This window comes from Gadus morhua, chromosome 10 (genome assembly GCF_902167405.1).
Source record: "Gadus morhua chromosome 10, gadMor3.0, whole genome shotgun sequence".
In the NCBI taxonomy this organism is placed as follows: Eukaryota; Metazoa; Chordata; class Actinopteri; order Gadiformes; family Gadidae; genus Gadus; species Gadus morhua.
The window spans coordinates 16,699,719-16,715,185 of record NC_044057.1 but is presented as its reverse complement, the minus strand read 5'-3'; the positions used below and the strand labels follow the sequence as shown (position 1 = coordinate 16,715,185).

Here is a 15,467-nt window from a genome sequence, read left to right as displayed (position 1 = left end):
GGAAAATCCAGTGTTTGAATGTGGCAACAAAGTCTTTATGCTGTATATCCTACTGGCGCAAACATCTACGCTTATTCTTTGTTACTGTCTACCTTGTATTGTGAGAGTTTTACAAACACACTTATGGAAGATGTGGTACTCATAGTGTTTAAGATAATTTATAATTAAGGTTGGATATTATTTCTGAGTTAGTTTTGATTAGTGATTCAGTTGTAAATGTTAATGTGTTTACTTCATTGGTTATTTGGCATTTATCTACAGAAACATTGGAATAGAAGTTTTTCATATGACAACAGATTAGAAAAAAGTGCAATACATTAATTTTTCTAATTCAATACAGGGTTAAATATAAATTATATTATACTGGTCATAAGTAAAGCCTATTGCTGTTGTAAAAATAATATTTCCTAAAGTTTGCTAAAGTTAAGGATCCCGGAGAATATTTTTGCGTAGAATACTTCCATGGTGTATATCCTTTGGTCACATGATGTAGGAGAGGTATATTCGCTTTTTAACCAGTTTTTAATCATAATTCTTCTTTGAAGAATTGTGTTGATTCGAGCAAAATACATTGACAAAACAGAAAGCATGATGAGGAAAATGTATATGAAACAACATTTTAAATATTGTACTGAGTAGAATAAAGTGATTCACATGTGCAACACAAATTTGGTTGGTTTTCTTTCCTAATACCTTTTCCTTACCATTATGGATTTTTTCTCAAATCCATGCATGGTACAATTAAAAGTCAAAATGCCATCATTCATCAGTTTTGAATGGAAAAGAAAGGTGCATTTGTTATTATTATTATTATTATTATTATTAATATTCTTAATTGTATTAATATGATACATTCTTCATATTATTCTTAGGTAGCTTACGAGTCTATTAAATGTCTGTGTTACATGTATGTTACAGGTCTGTTACACGTATGTTACATGTCTGGTACAGGTTGATTACATGTCTATTACAGGTCTGTTGCATGTTGATTACAGGTTACAGGTTTGTTCCAGATCTGTAATTGGTCTGTTCCGGGTCTGTTAGGGGTTACAGGTCCGTGACGCTGAAGGCAGGGTTGGTGAAGCCCATCTCGGAGCTGCCAGCCTCCCGTCGGTTGGCTCTCTGGGCCAGTGCTGCCCCCAGAGGCTCGATGTTTATTGACTCCTCGTCCTCCTCCTGGATGACCTGTTATATATATGAAGTCCCCTTTAAAGAAAGATATATCATCCCAAGTATAGACAAAGAAATGTATGTCAAAGGAAAATAATTACCGTTAACTATCCATAGACAATAAAGAATAATTGGTTCTTGACGGGAATATTGTTGACCCGTGTGTCATATTCCAGATAAGAACTTGAACTTTGAAAAAGGCCTCACCATCATAGTTCTGTCGTTCTCAGAGTGCAGGCTCATGCCGTCGTCAAAGGAATTTACACTTTAAAATAAAAACACAGACACACACAAAAATTGTCAAACACATGGATACAATTCCATTATTCCGGTATCAGCTCATCCTTATATGATTAGAAATACAGAGAAGCAGTGAATCTCTGCCTCGGTCAACCTGGATCCTATTTGACTCTATTTTTCGACAGTCGTAAAACGAGGTCCGATGACGTGTAAACAACAGGCTACTTCCTCGTTCGAATGTAGATATGATGATGGCATATCATGATGTGTCATCACAATAAAATGTTTGATTGGAACTGCTCCCAGACTGTATATTTTTCGGTACAAAGGTCGAGATTCTCCTGTCACTGTAAGACACTGTGCTGGATAACAGGTGTAGCAGGAGGAAAGGTGTAGCAGGAGAAGAGGTGTAGCAGGAGGAAATGTGTAGCAGGAGAACAGGTGTAGCAGGAGGAAAGGTGTAGCAGGAGAACAGGTGTAGCAGGACAACAGATGTAGCAGGAGAACAGGTTTAGCAGGAGAAAAGGTGTAGCAGGAGAACAGGTGAAGCAGAGGAACAGGTGTAGCAGGAGAACAGATGTAGCAGGAGAATAGGTGTAGCTGGACAGGTGGTGCAGAAGAATAGATGTAGCAGGACAAGTGTAGCAGTAGAACAGGTGTAGCAGGAAGATGGATTAGGCAAGACAGTGACAAATCACTAAGAGGGACCCAGTTACCTGATTCTTTCAACGTTGGAGCTCTCCTCGTCGAAGCCCAGGTCTGTGACTGTGTCTATGTTCAGGTTGAGCACCGGGTTAGCCCTGTTAGCCAATCAGGACCACACACACACACACACACACACACACACACACACACACACACACACACACACACACACACACACACACACACACACACACACACACACACACACACACACACACACACACACACACACACAAATAAATAACAGTAACAGCAGTAGATGTAGGCCCTACTTTACATCACTACAACGCTAGGACACTTGTTTACTGCCACATCCCAGGTGAGGTGAAACTAAGACGTTTAGGAGGTAAGTCCTCACCCCTCCATGGTGTACTTGTTGGTTCCCGGGACGACCGGACCCCCCCGCTGGTTGTCTGTGTTCTCCATGTTGGTGTACTTCATGGCCTTCGCTGCCTTCAGTTTGGTGCGGTAGCTGGAGAAGTTACAACAACACAAACCTTGAAGCTGTGTTTCTGTGTGTGTGTGTGTGTGTGTGTGTGTGTGTGCGTGCGTGTTTGTGTCGGTGTGTGCACACTCGTTTGTGTGTTGGATGGAAGGACATACAAAATATAAAAAAAGATTATCAGGTGTACCAATCAGCAACACATAAAACAAATACAAAAACATTGATACAATATAGTACTATTAGCATACGATGACACAAGTCCCTATATAAGACCTAAGTCCCTAAGAAGTCATTTATTGTTGGTATAAGATTCATTCTTATGAGTGATGGAAATGTTCCTGACGAGATGGAGACTGTGTTACCTTCTCCGGGTGCAGACCAAAGTGGTCGTGAGCACGATGAGGACAATCACCAGCCCCCCCAACAGACCCAGTAACCCAAACTGCAAAGTGTTGGTGGGCTCTTGGACCACAGTCACTTTGCCCTGGAAACACACATGCACACACACCGCACACACACACACACACACACACACACACACACACACACACACACACACACACACACACACACACACACACACACACACACACACACACACACACACACACACACACACACACACACACACACACACACATGCACGCACACACACATTTGACATCACACCTTCTCAAGGACTACTCACCAGCTAACAATACAATTCAATACGAACAATATGATATTAGATAGATAAAGAATAGAAGTACATGTGAAAGGAATAACTCACAACGTTTTCGAGATTGTATGGTGCCAGTAGGTCATAATTTTTTGGATCTGTGAACTTCTTATTCACATCTTGTTCCGAAAGGGCGGACCCGTTAGGGTATACGAAGTACGCCATCATTAGAGTGTCACCCAGGGCCCTGGGGAGAATAACAAGTTAAATCGACATGGGAACTACGGGAGGAAATTGTGTAGTGAAACTTTGATAACTCTGGTATGTGGCTATTGCATTGACTATGCGCCCTCGATATTGTCCGTGAGTTTGGCTCCATCTAGTGGGTACAATAAATTCAACGTGGGGAGCCTCACTAGTCTTTTGTTTACAAAAAAAAAGATGATTACCTGACTCGACTCGGGTCGTCTATAATAGCAGTTACATAAACAGCAGATTTGGTTGCAGCAGAAAGAGCCCTGAAAACATTAAACAGAACACCTGATAAGAATTGTCCCTGAAAATGGATATTAAGAAAACATAAAAAGACTATATATAATAATATATAGTCTTTAATAAATAACACAATAAAATGACTTACAGAGTGATACTGTCTCGGCTTGCAACCACTTCCGTCTTTGGCAATCCAAATCGGACTTCAACTTTAAATGATTTGTCGATAATAAAAATCTAAAATACAGCAAAAGAGAGCATGAACTTTTTAAAACATGTGGAAAACCCAATCTAATGGATACTCCATTATCTTTAATTCAATTAAGTGAACAAACTGCCAAGGAATCAAACCCAGGTGCCGCTCACCTTGAGTTCAGTACTTGCGTAGAGGCCGCCGCGGTCTGTCGCGGTCACGTTCACCAAATACTTCCCCTTCTTTGAGCTATCAAGCCCTTCAGTAGGTCTGCCAAATAAAAAACAAAAAGTCTTTAAAATTTGACAATAGACCAATGAAGACGGAGATCGTTTAGAGGGAGGATACCAGCTGGAAGGAGGCATGGTTGTCTTCATACTCACTGAATGATTCCCACATAAAAGTCCTTCTGTTGAGTGGTGACAGCCTCAAAGATGGTCCTAAAATCTTCTATCTGGGAGTTGGTGTCCTCGTATTTCACCTTTGTCACTTTGAACTCGATTTCCTTGTTGATCCCGCTGTCCCGGTCCGTAGCCTGTGGACGTGGGAACGTTTGACGTGGTTAATGACTGTCCCAGTCCAATGTTCTGTATGGGATCGTGGAGATGTTGCCAGTGGCTCGTATGGCCTACTCACTGTAACCTGTGTCACTGATGAACCCTTGCTCGCGGTTTCTGACACCAGCACTAATGAAGAAAACAAGATATCAGTTTCACCCTAATAGTCTTTGCTCGCCTCATCACCTGCCAAGCAATATTAGGATCCGCAAAGGAAGGCCATGGATCTTTATTATTCGGAGTAAAAGACTTCAAATGAGGCACCTATTTTCTGACAGATGGATGCTGTGAACTCACCAATGACAGCGTCTGAGATAAGGAATTCTGGAGCGTTGTCATTGACGTCCACAATGTCCACCACCATTTCCGCTAACATCGGGTCAAAGAAGAAGTTTACATTAGGGTTCAATATGTTTTAACACATCATGTACATGTTCTATCCACACATTTACCATATGACATATTACATGCCACAGTGCATACAAGTAACTGTATGCAAGTGAGTAAACAAGTAAACATCTTTATAGCATCTGCTGGTAGGCATCAAGCAAGGAGAATCGGTCGTGCATGTCTATGTCTGTGCAATGTGTGTGTCGCCACCTGTGACAGTCACAGAACGGAGGCGTGGCGGCTCGTCCTCACCTGCGCTGATGCTGTTGTTCTCCCCCACCTCCGTGTTCTCGTCCACCACCTGGGCCCACACCTTCACCTTGTCACACTCCTCATAGTCAAGCTTGGCCTCCGGGTTGATGGTGACCGCTCCCTTCCCGTCCACCAGCATCCAGTCGCAGGGTTCATAGGTGCCGTTGCATCGGCACTCGCAGGACTCCATCTGGTAGACCAAGGAGCTGTTCCCGTCCTTGTCCTCCGCCGAGAAGCTGCCCAGGGACCCGGTGTCCTTGCTGTTCTCCTCCACCTGCAGGGGCCCCTCGGGCTTGAACTCTGGCCTCTCGTCGTTGACGTCCAGCACCTTGATCTTCACCTCCACCTCCGCCCTGCTCCCCGACAGGTCCATCCCCTCCACCTGCAGGTTGAATTCTTTGGTCTTCGCTTCGTAGTCCAGCTCGACGTCTGGGTCAACGTTGATGTCGCCGCGGTAACCCGTGCCGTTCGCCTCCGTGCGGATGATGAAGCTGCCGATGCTCCCTCCGAGGATGGTGAAGGAGATGCGGTTGAAATCCAAAGCCTGGTCCAAGTCCCTCGCCCAGACGGAGCCCACGAAGTCACCTGATCACACCATGGAAAACAGAGGGCAGTGTTGGCGGAGGTTTGTCCGTCGTTCTCTGTGTCGATCTCTGAGCAGGGTTAGGGGGTGTTCACACAGGCAGTTTTTTTTTCAGGTGCGGGTGGATGTTTTACATTATATTCCTATGACACAGGGTGTTTTTGTAAAAACATCCTGGGTGCTTTTAAAAACACCGCTGCCAGCGGGTTTTTTTCACTGCTCTGGCTGGTTTTCAAGTTGGGATAAATTCAACTCGCCAAGAAAAAGCACCCGACGTCAGGCAGTTTTTTGACAGCTGACCAATGAACGAGAACCTACGTCACTAGGAAAAACGTTGGAAATTCAAGAATGGCGACCCAAACCAAGAAGTCTTTCCCGACGGAGCAACTTGTTGTTCTTGTTGGTGAACATGTTGAGTTATATGACATGACCAACAAGTTATACCACAACATATATCACAAGGAGAGTATCTGGAGGACGATCGGTGGGATTTTGGGACATTATCAAACCGTAGCTCCTGAATACAACCATGAAACGCCCCGTACTGCTGCCGTCCCCGGTTTAAGTCATGCACCCGCAAACGGGAAGGTTCATCGTTATCCTCGTCGTTGTCATCTAACGCCAAAACAAGGGCTAATTTTCTCATCCTCGACATTGTCATCTAACGCCAAAACAAGGGCTAATTTTCTCATCCTCGACATTGTAACTGACACTGTAGCGTAGTCAAACCACTTTGATACGGTAACCGATTGGCAACGTTGGCTCTAGAACATTCTGCTCTAGAATGAGCTTGACAAAACCACCGTGTCAGTTTTTAGTTGGTAAAAAACCACCCGGGTCAGGTGTTTTTTAATATAAAAAAACTGCCTGTGTGAACACGCCCTTAGGCTGGTTAACTAGCGCTCGAACAGCTTCACACCCTCATGCTCACCTTTTACCCCTTCCTTGACGGAAAATTCATAAGAACTCGCTGTGAATATGGGTTTGTTGTCGTTGACGTCCTGCAACACACGCAGCGAGAACACAAAGCGTGATTATTATGAAGGGTCAGGTCGGGTTGGAGCCGGGTACAAGGTGAGATCTCCGTCACTGGAGGCTGCTCTTTTGCTCACCTCTACATTGACGGTCACAGCGGCCGAGGTCATCAAAGCAGGCACACCCTTGTCGGTAGCGGTTATATTCAGCTCAATCTTGCCCTTTGCCGCGGGCTCTAAGGCCTCTCTGTCCAGCTCAGTGCTGTTGGTCAGCACCCCTGTGGCGGCGTCGATGGTGAAGTTTTCGCTGTACTTGGTGGGCACGATGGCAAATACTATCTTTGAGTTGGGCGACTCTGGCTCATCTGCGTCTGTAGCCTGTGGAAAAAGGGATTGAATACATGTTCATTCAGAACACAGCTATGAGACCAAACACCAAAGGTGATTAAAAACACATTAATACAAAACAGAGTTACGAGACAAATCACCAAATGTGATTAAAAACACATTAATTCAAATCAGAGCCACGGGACAAAACACCAAAAGCGATTAAGAACATGATAATTCAAAACAGAGCTATGTGACAAAACACCAAAATGAGCACATGCATTGGGATTTTAAACATGCATATTCTTATTTCATATGAACCTCTATTTGAAGTCTGAACTTCTCGCCCTCTTTAACAAACACATTGTAGGAGTTGGGGTTGATTTTGGGCGGTTTGTCGTTGATGTCCGTCAGACTGATCTCCAGCACTGTGGTGCCGATGAGGTTGTTGGTGTCCCTGGCTTGCAGTGTGGCTGAGTACAGAGAATTGACCTCGCGGTCAATCAGCTTGCTATTTGTCACATAGACTTCCCCCGTGTTTTCTGTTACGTTGAAATATTTAAGGCTGAAAAGCAAAGATATTATAGTCAGAGGTGCAATTGAATGTCCTATGTTCATAGTCAACACATACATAAGCGACTTGAGTTAAACCAGAAGGCTTCCTTCCATAGAAACATAATAAAACTGAGACTCCAATGTGATAGGAGAGAGGTTATAAAATTGAAATTTATGATCCTGAAACCTAATGGGATATAGAAATGGCTTGCTCACATGCTCTGTGGAAGCAGTCGGTAGGTGAGTTTGTCCTTGTCTATTACGTCGCCATCTGTTGCCTGAAGAAGATAAAAAAAAAGCCACATACCATTTAACTAATTGGAATAGATTTGAGATGCCATAGAATTGTGACATCTCCAGGGCAGTGTATCTGTCATTCTGCCTTCACATTATTGCCTTACATATTAAGACCAATCAGAAAACACTTATGCTGCTCAACCAGCCTGCTCTATCTTTGTGTATGTATATATTTACCATATTTCCATTATTACTATGATTATTGTTAATGTTCACAATAGCTTTGATAGCACTTGAATCCAGCCAAGATGTACAGGCTGTAACCGACCCCAGAGACTGCGTACGGGACATACCGTGATTGTTGCCACTATTGTGTCAACGGGACTGTGCTCCGACACATTGAGTATGTACGTGTCCTTTTGGAAGATGGGGCTGTTGTCGTTCACGTCCAAGATCGTAATGGTAACGGTGGCGGTGGCACGCGTGGTGGGTTCCTCCTCATCTATGGCGATCACCTGGCCCGTGGTGAACAACAGACAACACACAAACCCAGGACAACAGAACAAAGTCAAGGACGAACCGCACGGAATATCTTCAGTACGTTGATTTGATACATGCATACAAATGGATTCTATTCTCGATGACCACGTTATGATGATTGGGTGTAATTGTAAAACTTTGTTTTCCATGACACATGATTAGGACAAGCAGATAAAAGGCAACAAACAACTGACAACTGGGGTCCAAAGGGTGGCGAGAATTCTCCCTCAACCCATGTGTGATATAATATTCACGCATATCTGCCATGTTGACACAATAAACCACTCTCAGTCATTTCCCCTCTCCTCTTGTTTATCTCAGTGAACCCTGACTCACACTATCCGTTTTATCGCCTGGGTAGACGTGCCTTCGTCGGGCGTTGGCAAACCGTGTACAGACGCATCTCACCTGAACAACCATTTCTTCTTTCTTCTCAAAATCTAATTTTTGAGGGTCTTTGACCACAAGCTGGACGGTGCTTTGTGAAGTTGTCGACGTAGGATTCACGGCAAAGGCGTCCTTATCCTTGCCATCCACTTCCAGTTTGATTTTTCCGTTCTGAAAATGACGGGATTATGAATTAACAGTTTTTCCATGAATCATGGAAAGCGCTCGGCAGTTGTAAGAGTTGTACGTTTGTGGTTGTCATGATTTTTAACAAGACCTGATCAAGGTCTTTGACTGTCATGTTGATTTGAAGAGTTCCGGCAGAGTTTTCTTGGATTTCTCCTCTAAATTGACTCTCTACCACGCATTCTTTGCTTCCACAGCTATAAAACCTGGGCGGGTTATCATTAATGTCAATGATGGTTATCTGCACATCCGCAGTGGCAAAGGCATCATCCCCATGTATGTTTTTTTTCTGCTCAGTTGCCTGTAATACAATAGAACATGATAGAATTAGAAAATATACATAGAATAGTGTGAATATAGTAGAATACGTCTACAAATCAAAGCATCAACCTAAACCTCTGGTTGTATTTGAGATCAATAGACTATGAACATGAACTAATCCAACCACTCACACACACACATGCACACTCATGCCCGCTCCCACGCACAAACACAAACACACACACACACACACAGACACCCACACACACACACACACACACACACACACACACACACACACACACACACACACACACACACACGCTCATACAAGCTCATACCTGCACACATAATCTTAAACATACATAATTGAAATAATCATCCGTATGGGCCATTGGTGCTGTGACTTAAATGTCTAAAAGGTCTTAATAGTATTTGATCAACGACATGAAAGATAATTTGCTAAAGGAAACTGTTTAAAATCATCCTACCTTGACCGTCAGTGTAATACTATCACCAATGGTTTCCCGGTCGATTTCTGAACTGACAGATATGGCACCTGTAGTTGAGATGATGAAGGGCACCGGTTCGCCTGAGCCAGCTGACACAAAGAGGAGATGGTGTTCCATCACGTGCATCCATTCCCTTCTCAAAGTTACCGTAGTTACAAGTCAACAGCTGTCTTCGTGGACACTCACCTTCTATGGTGTAGGTGATGTTGTCATTGACCCCTGTGTCTTGGTCTAGGGCTAACACTGTAAGCACTGTCGTTCCCTGGTGAGAGGAAATCACACAACCTTGACATCATGCCTCATGAAAGTAACACTACGTAAACACTGTAACTGTGCCGGGAGTAACTGCAATTTAACGTGCTGGATGTAAAACCTCCTTACACGTGTGAAAACATCCAATAACTACTGTTTTTACATGTTTTTCTGTGGCATATGTGGGAAGAGGGTTTATCTGTTATCTGTTGTATATGTGGGAAGAGAGTTTATTTGTTATCTGTGTGCTATACATTGTTGCTACACTGTGTTGTACCTTTTTAAATGTATGCTGCCCTGAAACCAACTTGAATGTGTGAAAACAATTATCCCCTTGGAGACATTAAAGAACCTAACTAACTAACTCATTAACTCAATTGTGTGATCATCGGTTTTCCAGTGGATCTACATTATGTATACATGCTGTTTTTTCACTTAGTTTGTCTTGTTTTCTTGATTCTGGTGACACTCAACCGCCCTACACATGTGACTCTCAACGGATTGTACCTTGTTAACTCACTAGTGTAAGGTCCGAACATCACTTACCAATGGTGATCCCTCTTGCACTGATCCTCTGTACGGAAGCGATATGAATCTGGGATTGAGGTCCGGAACGTCAACTACTGTGATGAAGCCGTAGGTGAAACTCGACTGGGGTTCCTTCATTGTGCAACTGCCACCTCCGTCATCCTGGTATGGGATCATAGTGGGCCGCCGTTAGAAGGGAGGATGTGGGGTGTACTACACATTGACCGTACGGGCTGTAATTATACTGGAAAACTCAGTACAAAATATCATTCCACATTGAAAACACTTACAGACGCAATTATCTTTAGCCGGTAGAAGGTGCTCAAAGAAGTGTAGTTTAGAGGCTCGATTAGTTTGACCTCACCGCCGCGGTTGCTGATGGAAAAGAGCTTTCCTCCCTCAATTGGAGCTACCTGGAAAAGACATTTGAAAAATGGGATTTAAACACAGTCATGGCAAATTACTATTCCAATAATGGATAAAAATGTATTGGCCAACTAACTTCAGCAATGCTGTATTTCTCAGCGCCTGCCGGTCCAGTGTCCAGATCAATTGCCAATACTGTGAATAAAATTGCTCCCACATCGACATTCTAGATATTGAAAGGAAGAATGAATAAAGAGCACAATTAGACACAAAAGTGGATCACCATTGTTTACCAGTATATGTCCAGGTGTTGGTTCAATTTGAAGGGTAGAAGAGACTATAAACTTGCTGTATTATTTTTTATTTTTTTGAAGGGTTATATAAGGATGGTGCAAAACATTGGGGCCATTGCTTCATAACACTCGCTTGGTTACATCAAGTCAGAAACACAAGACTACTAAATCATATCATTCTTCAGTTTAATCCATCTTTACTTTTTGAAATAATGGAATAGATATTCCATTATTCCATTCCAGGTTAATATTAATTAACCTGCTGTTTCTTCATTCTTTTTGTGGTTAACAAAAAATAAAGAAATCAACACATTTAAAAAAAATGTCCAAAGGTATTTGAAACTAGTCAGCATCAAGAACACGTCCCACTCACCTCTTTGATATCTACATTGTAAGAGGAGTCCTGAAACCTGGGTGGGTTGTCATTGGCATCCAATAGTATTATTGTTAGATCTTTAGTAGCCTGAAAAAACACGGATGAGCATTGAGGCCTTTATGAATACAATACATTAATAGTCATTTTTAATACAAATATGTTAAATTTACTGAAACTTTACCATATTTTTGCCATCAGAAACCTCAATAGTGACCACTAATGAGTCTCTAGCCTTGACGTAAGGAGAAACAACAAAAAAAGAATACGTTCAATTATTAAAACAATGAATAGTTTAATAGTTAACAGTTGCAAAGTGTTAATGAAAAACAATATAAAAAATCAAGCTGTTTAAACACAAAAAGGTTCACAAATGCCATTTTAGGTTGACTTACTTTAACATGCTGAAAAAATATATGTAACGGAAATCGTCTAATAATAATAATACTCCTACCTCTCGATCAAGTTGGTTATTTATTGTGACCATTCCAGTGGTTTTGTCCACAGTAAAGAACACGGCATTTGGTCCACTGATTGAGTAACTGAGGGGGTCCCCGTCGCTATCCTCTGCCTTTATTTGGAAGGCATCTCCACCTTTAAAGTAACAAGAACATGACACCTCATTGTTAGAATGGTGGATTTGTACAAATACAAAAAACACTATTAGTATTTAATATTGTATGCACACCTTTAGGGATGTCTTCACACAAGCTCTCAAGGCTATTGAGAATTTCAGGAGTCAAATTCGCTGCAGAGCAATTTCCAAGAAAATAACAGTTTGTTAGAATGCACAGGTATGGTCCAAACAGCTATTTGTTTAAAAAACCTGAAGCTCAACTCACCATTTGTTAATGTGATCAATGCAGCAACAGTCAGAAGCAGTAAGCTGCTCGCTGTGATGGTAGGCCTGCCCATGCCTAACCCTGAGACAAAGACATCATAGTGGGGGGAAAGGTTTCTTTACAGGTCCTTGTTTAGGCCTATACTTTAGACATTGTTCAAATAAAAAATGTGGGTATTTTCTTTCGTGCACAACTGGAAATTGCTACATGTCAGATAAATTAATTCTATGTAGCAATTTACTAACCTATATATCATTTCATGAGAAATATGGTTGCTGTAATTCATTCTTATTAGTGCATACAAAAGTTGACTTTTGGTAAGTCATAAACGTGATCTTAAACTGAAGGGAATTTTTGCCAGAATAGCATTAAACCATAAAATGTAAAGATTAAACAAAGAGAGAAAGTCTACACAGTAACGTAAAACAATAATATTCTAAACATACAAACATATAGCCCAGGTTCATACATTACACAATTCTGAATGTTAACACAAAACTTCCACCTCTTTCGTCTGCATTCAAGTAGGCACAATAAGAGGAACCATTGATAGTCTAGTCCAAGCAACTGATTGACTCTCTTGATTTACGTAGCAAAAAAAAACATTTTACCAGTGGCTGATGTAAACGCAGTGGTGTATAAAGTACTCAAAAGCCATACTTAAGTAAAAGTACAGATACCTTACTGGAAAATTACTTAAGTAAAAGTAAAAGTCACCTTTTAGAATAGTACTTAAGTAAAAGTATTAAAGTATCTGATCTTTACTGTACTTAAGTATCAAAAGTACTTTTCTGATATTAAATGTACTTAAGTACTGAAAGTAAAAGTACAAGTAACTGCTGTTAATAAAAAAGCAAAGGGTCAGAATTTTGAGAATAAGTAAGGAATAATCACCGAGAGGCCGGGCAATAAACAGTTTGATATGCCCGGCTCGTGGACGGCTTACCGCCCGAGACGAAGTCGAGGGCGGTAACCTTCCGCGAGCCGGGCATATCAAACTGTTTATTGCCCTGCCTTGAGGTGATTATTCCGTTTATTCTACTTCGCGCCGGCCAACATAATAAAACAATTCAAATACTTTAATAATTAGCCTTTTTCTTATTCGTATTGCATGCTTATTAAATGTATGCTCTGTTTAAGTTCATCTCCCTCGAAAAGTAGTTCCCTTTAGAACTACGGTGAATAACGTTAGCTCAACTGTAGGTAACGCGTTTCTATAGCAACCACACAAGGCTGGATCTGATCTCACTAGTTTAACAACGTTGTTACATTCGTATCAAGTCAGCTTTAATGACGATCGATCAAACATGCACTCCTTGGTTTATTTTTACAACGGACCTCATGTTTGAAATGTATGTGATAGAAAACGATGCAAGCGGCGTATTGATCTACTGTGCTCAGTCAGCAGCAAGTAGAGTGTGAAGTGTATAAGATAGTGTTGTAATACTGCGTGTACAAACCAGCCTGATACAAATAGTAGAATTTTGATAGCCCTTGCCCTCGTCCTAGCCATGCATTTGTGTGTTGACAGTCGTAGGAGTTTTGATCGACGTAGCAACAGTAACTAAGCAAGGGGGCTTTGCGAACGTGCGCTGGGACAGCTGATTCGCCAAACAGGCTCGCAGTCTGTGTTCTACCACAGTCCCCGACGTTATTCTCATATCTCTCATGATTCTTTTTTTTTTTTAATAAAGATGAGTTGATTTTGTAACGAGTAACGAAGGTTTCAAGTGAAATGTAGCGGAGTAAAAGTATCCGTTTTCTTCGCAAAATGTAGCGAAGTAAAAGTAAAAGTACAGAGAAATATAAGTAGTAAAGTAAAGTACAAATATCCAAAAAAACTACTTAAGTACAGTAACGAAGTATTTCTACTTCGCTACTATACAACACTGTGTAAACGTTACCTGGCAAGATACTTCTTATTCTATCTGAGGATAATGGTAGGAGAAGAGAGAGACCTACCAGATGCTGTTCTCAAGCTGCTCCTCAAACACTGAACTAGAGTGGACCTTTGGCTGTTGCTTTGGCACCCTGATAACCATCTCGCAGCTGTAAATATGAATGATTAACATTTACAAAAAAGTCCCAGCCCATAACGGAGCCCTATAAGTGCCACCTGTTTGTGTGTGTGTGTGTGTGTGTGTGTGTGTGTGTGTGTGTGTGTGTGTGTGTGTGTGCGTGCGTGCGTGCGTGCGTGCGTGCGTGCGTGCGTGCGTGCGTGCGTGCGTGCGTGCGTGTGTGTGGTGTGTGGTGTGTGTGTGTGTGTGTGTGTGTGTGTGTGTGTGTGTGTGTGTGTGTGTGTGTGTGTGTGTGTGTGTATGCTAGAAAGTTCCACCGAAACCGATCTCTGATGATGGCACAAAATCTTCATCTTGCTCTCTCCTCGAAGCCAAACGAATGACCTTATATCATAAACAGTCCAAAGGCAAAACACAGCAAGAAAAATAAGTCACACTCCACATTTGACAAAAGATTTTTTCCTTTCACTGTTGTATATATTTTTACTATAATTCTGCTTCTTTCTTTCCTGTGCCTGTCCTGTAATCCTGGCACGAACTTTGAGGGCGGCCATAATAATGGGTTATCTGATTGGCCAGCCCCTTCATGTGAACGTCACCCTCATGGCAAAATGCCACAATAGGGTCCCCATTAGCGAGGGTCATGGCTGGAAACTCATTGCGTCAACCCCAAATAATCTCAGATGATGTGTGTGCCTAAAAGGTAACGGTGTTTAGAAGCAGATACCTCTGTCTTGTGCATTGTGAGAATATTATTTGATCATTTGGCCTGATATTGTGTAAATTCACCAGCACAATGTGGGCTTTGAACCAGACTTCTGTTCACCTCATTAATGAGCTTTTCCCATAAAGATACACACACACACACACACACACACACACACACACACACACACACACACACACACACACACACACACACACACACACACACACACACACACAAACACCCCACTGTCTCTGTTCTTGTTATAAAAGGGCCCTAAACAATGGGTTGTGTTTCTCCATCTCCGTCCTTCGTAACTATGTAGCTTTATACAAAACAGCACAGATAATAAACAACCGACACCAAAGTTAGGTATTAGGTTAAAGGGAGATGACAATATAATAGAGCGTTTCTAATATGAGCCA

At 42.0% G+C, this 15,467-nt stretch overlaps 1 protein-coding gene across 2 annotated transcripts; it reads right to left on the bottom strand.

Moving 5' to 3' along the window:
- Positions 1–503: 503 nt before the first annotated feature.
- Positions 504–14,423, bottom strand: cdhr2 (cadherin related family member 2). Of its 2 annotated transcripts, none has more exons than XM_030368873.1 (31): positions 14,281–14,423; positions 12,319–12,399; positions 12,165–12,224; positions 11,931–12,070; positions 11,661–11,711; positions 11,477–11,566; positions 10,947–11,036; positions 10,735–10,857; positions 10,463–10,606; positions 9,851–9,926; positions 9,644–9,753; positions 8,983–9,192; positions 8,727–8,876; positions 8,132–8,293; positions 7,758–7,819; positions 7,308–7,551; positions 6,798–7,037; positions 6,617–6,686; positions 5,103–5,687; positions 4,758–4,829; positions 4,540–4,589; positions 4,287–4,438; positions 4,077–4,173; positions 3,859–3,947; positions 3,668–3,736; positions 3,330–3,465; positions 2,923–3,044; positions 2,474–2,587; positions 2,127–2,210; positions 1,378–1,435; positions 504–1,206 (listed from the first exon to the last, which is right to left on the bottom strand). In XM_030368873.1, the coding sequence occupies exons 2-31, from the start codon at positions 12,389–12,391 to the stop codon at positions 1,189–1,191; spliced, it is 3,741 nt and encodes a 1,246-aa protein (XP_030224733.1). In that variant the 5' UTR covers positions 12,392–12,399; positions 14,281–14,423; the 3' UTR covers positions 504–1,188. The 2 variants fall into 2 exon arrangements, with proteins under 2 accessions (XP_030224733.1, XP_030224732.1); XM_030368872.1 differs by having other exon boundaries at positions 504–1,185; positions 14,281–14,422.
- Between the last annotated feature and the right edge of the window lie 1,044 nt (positions 14,424–15,467).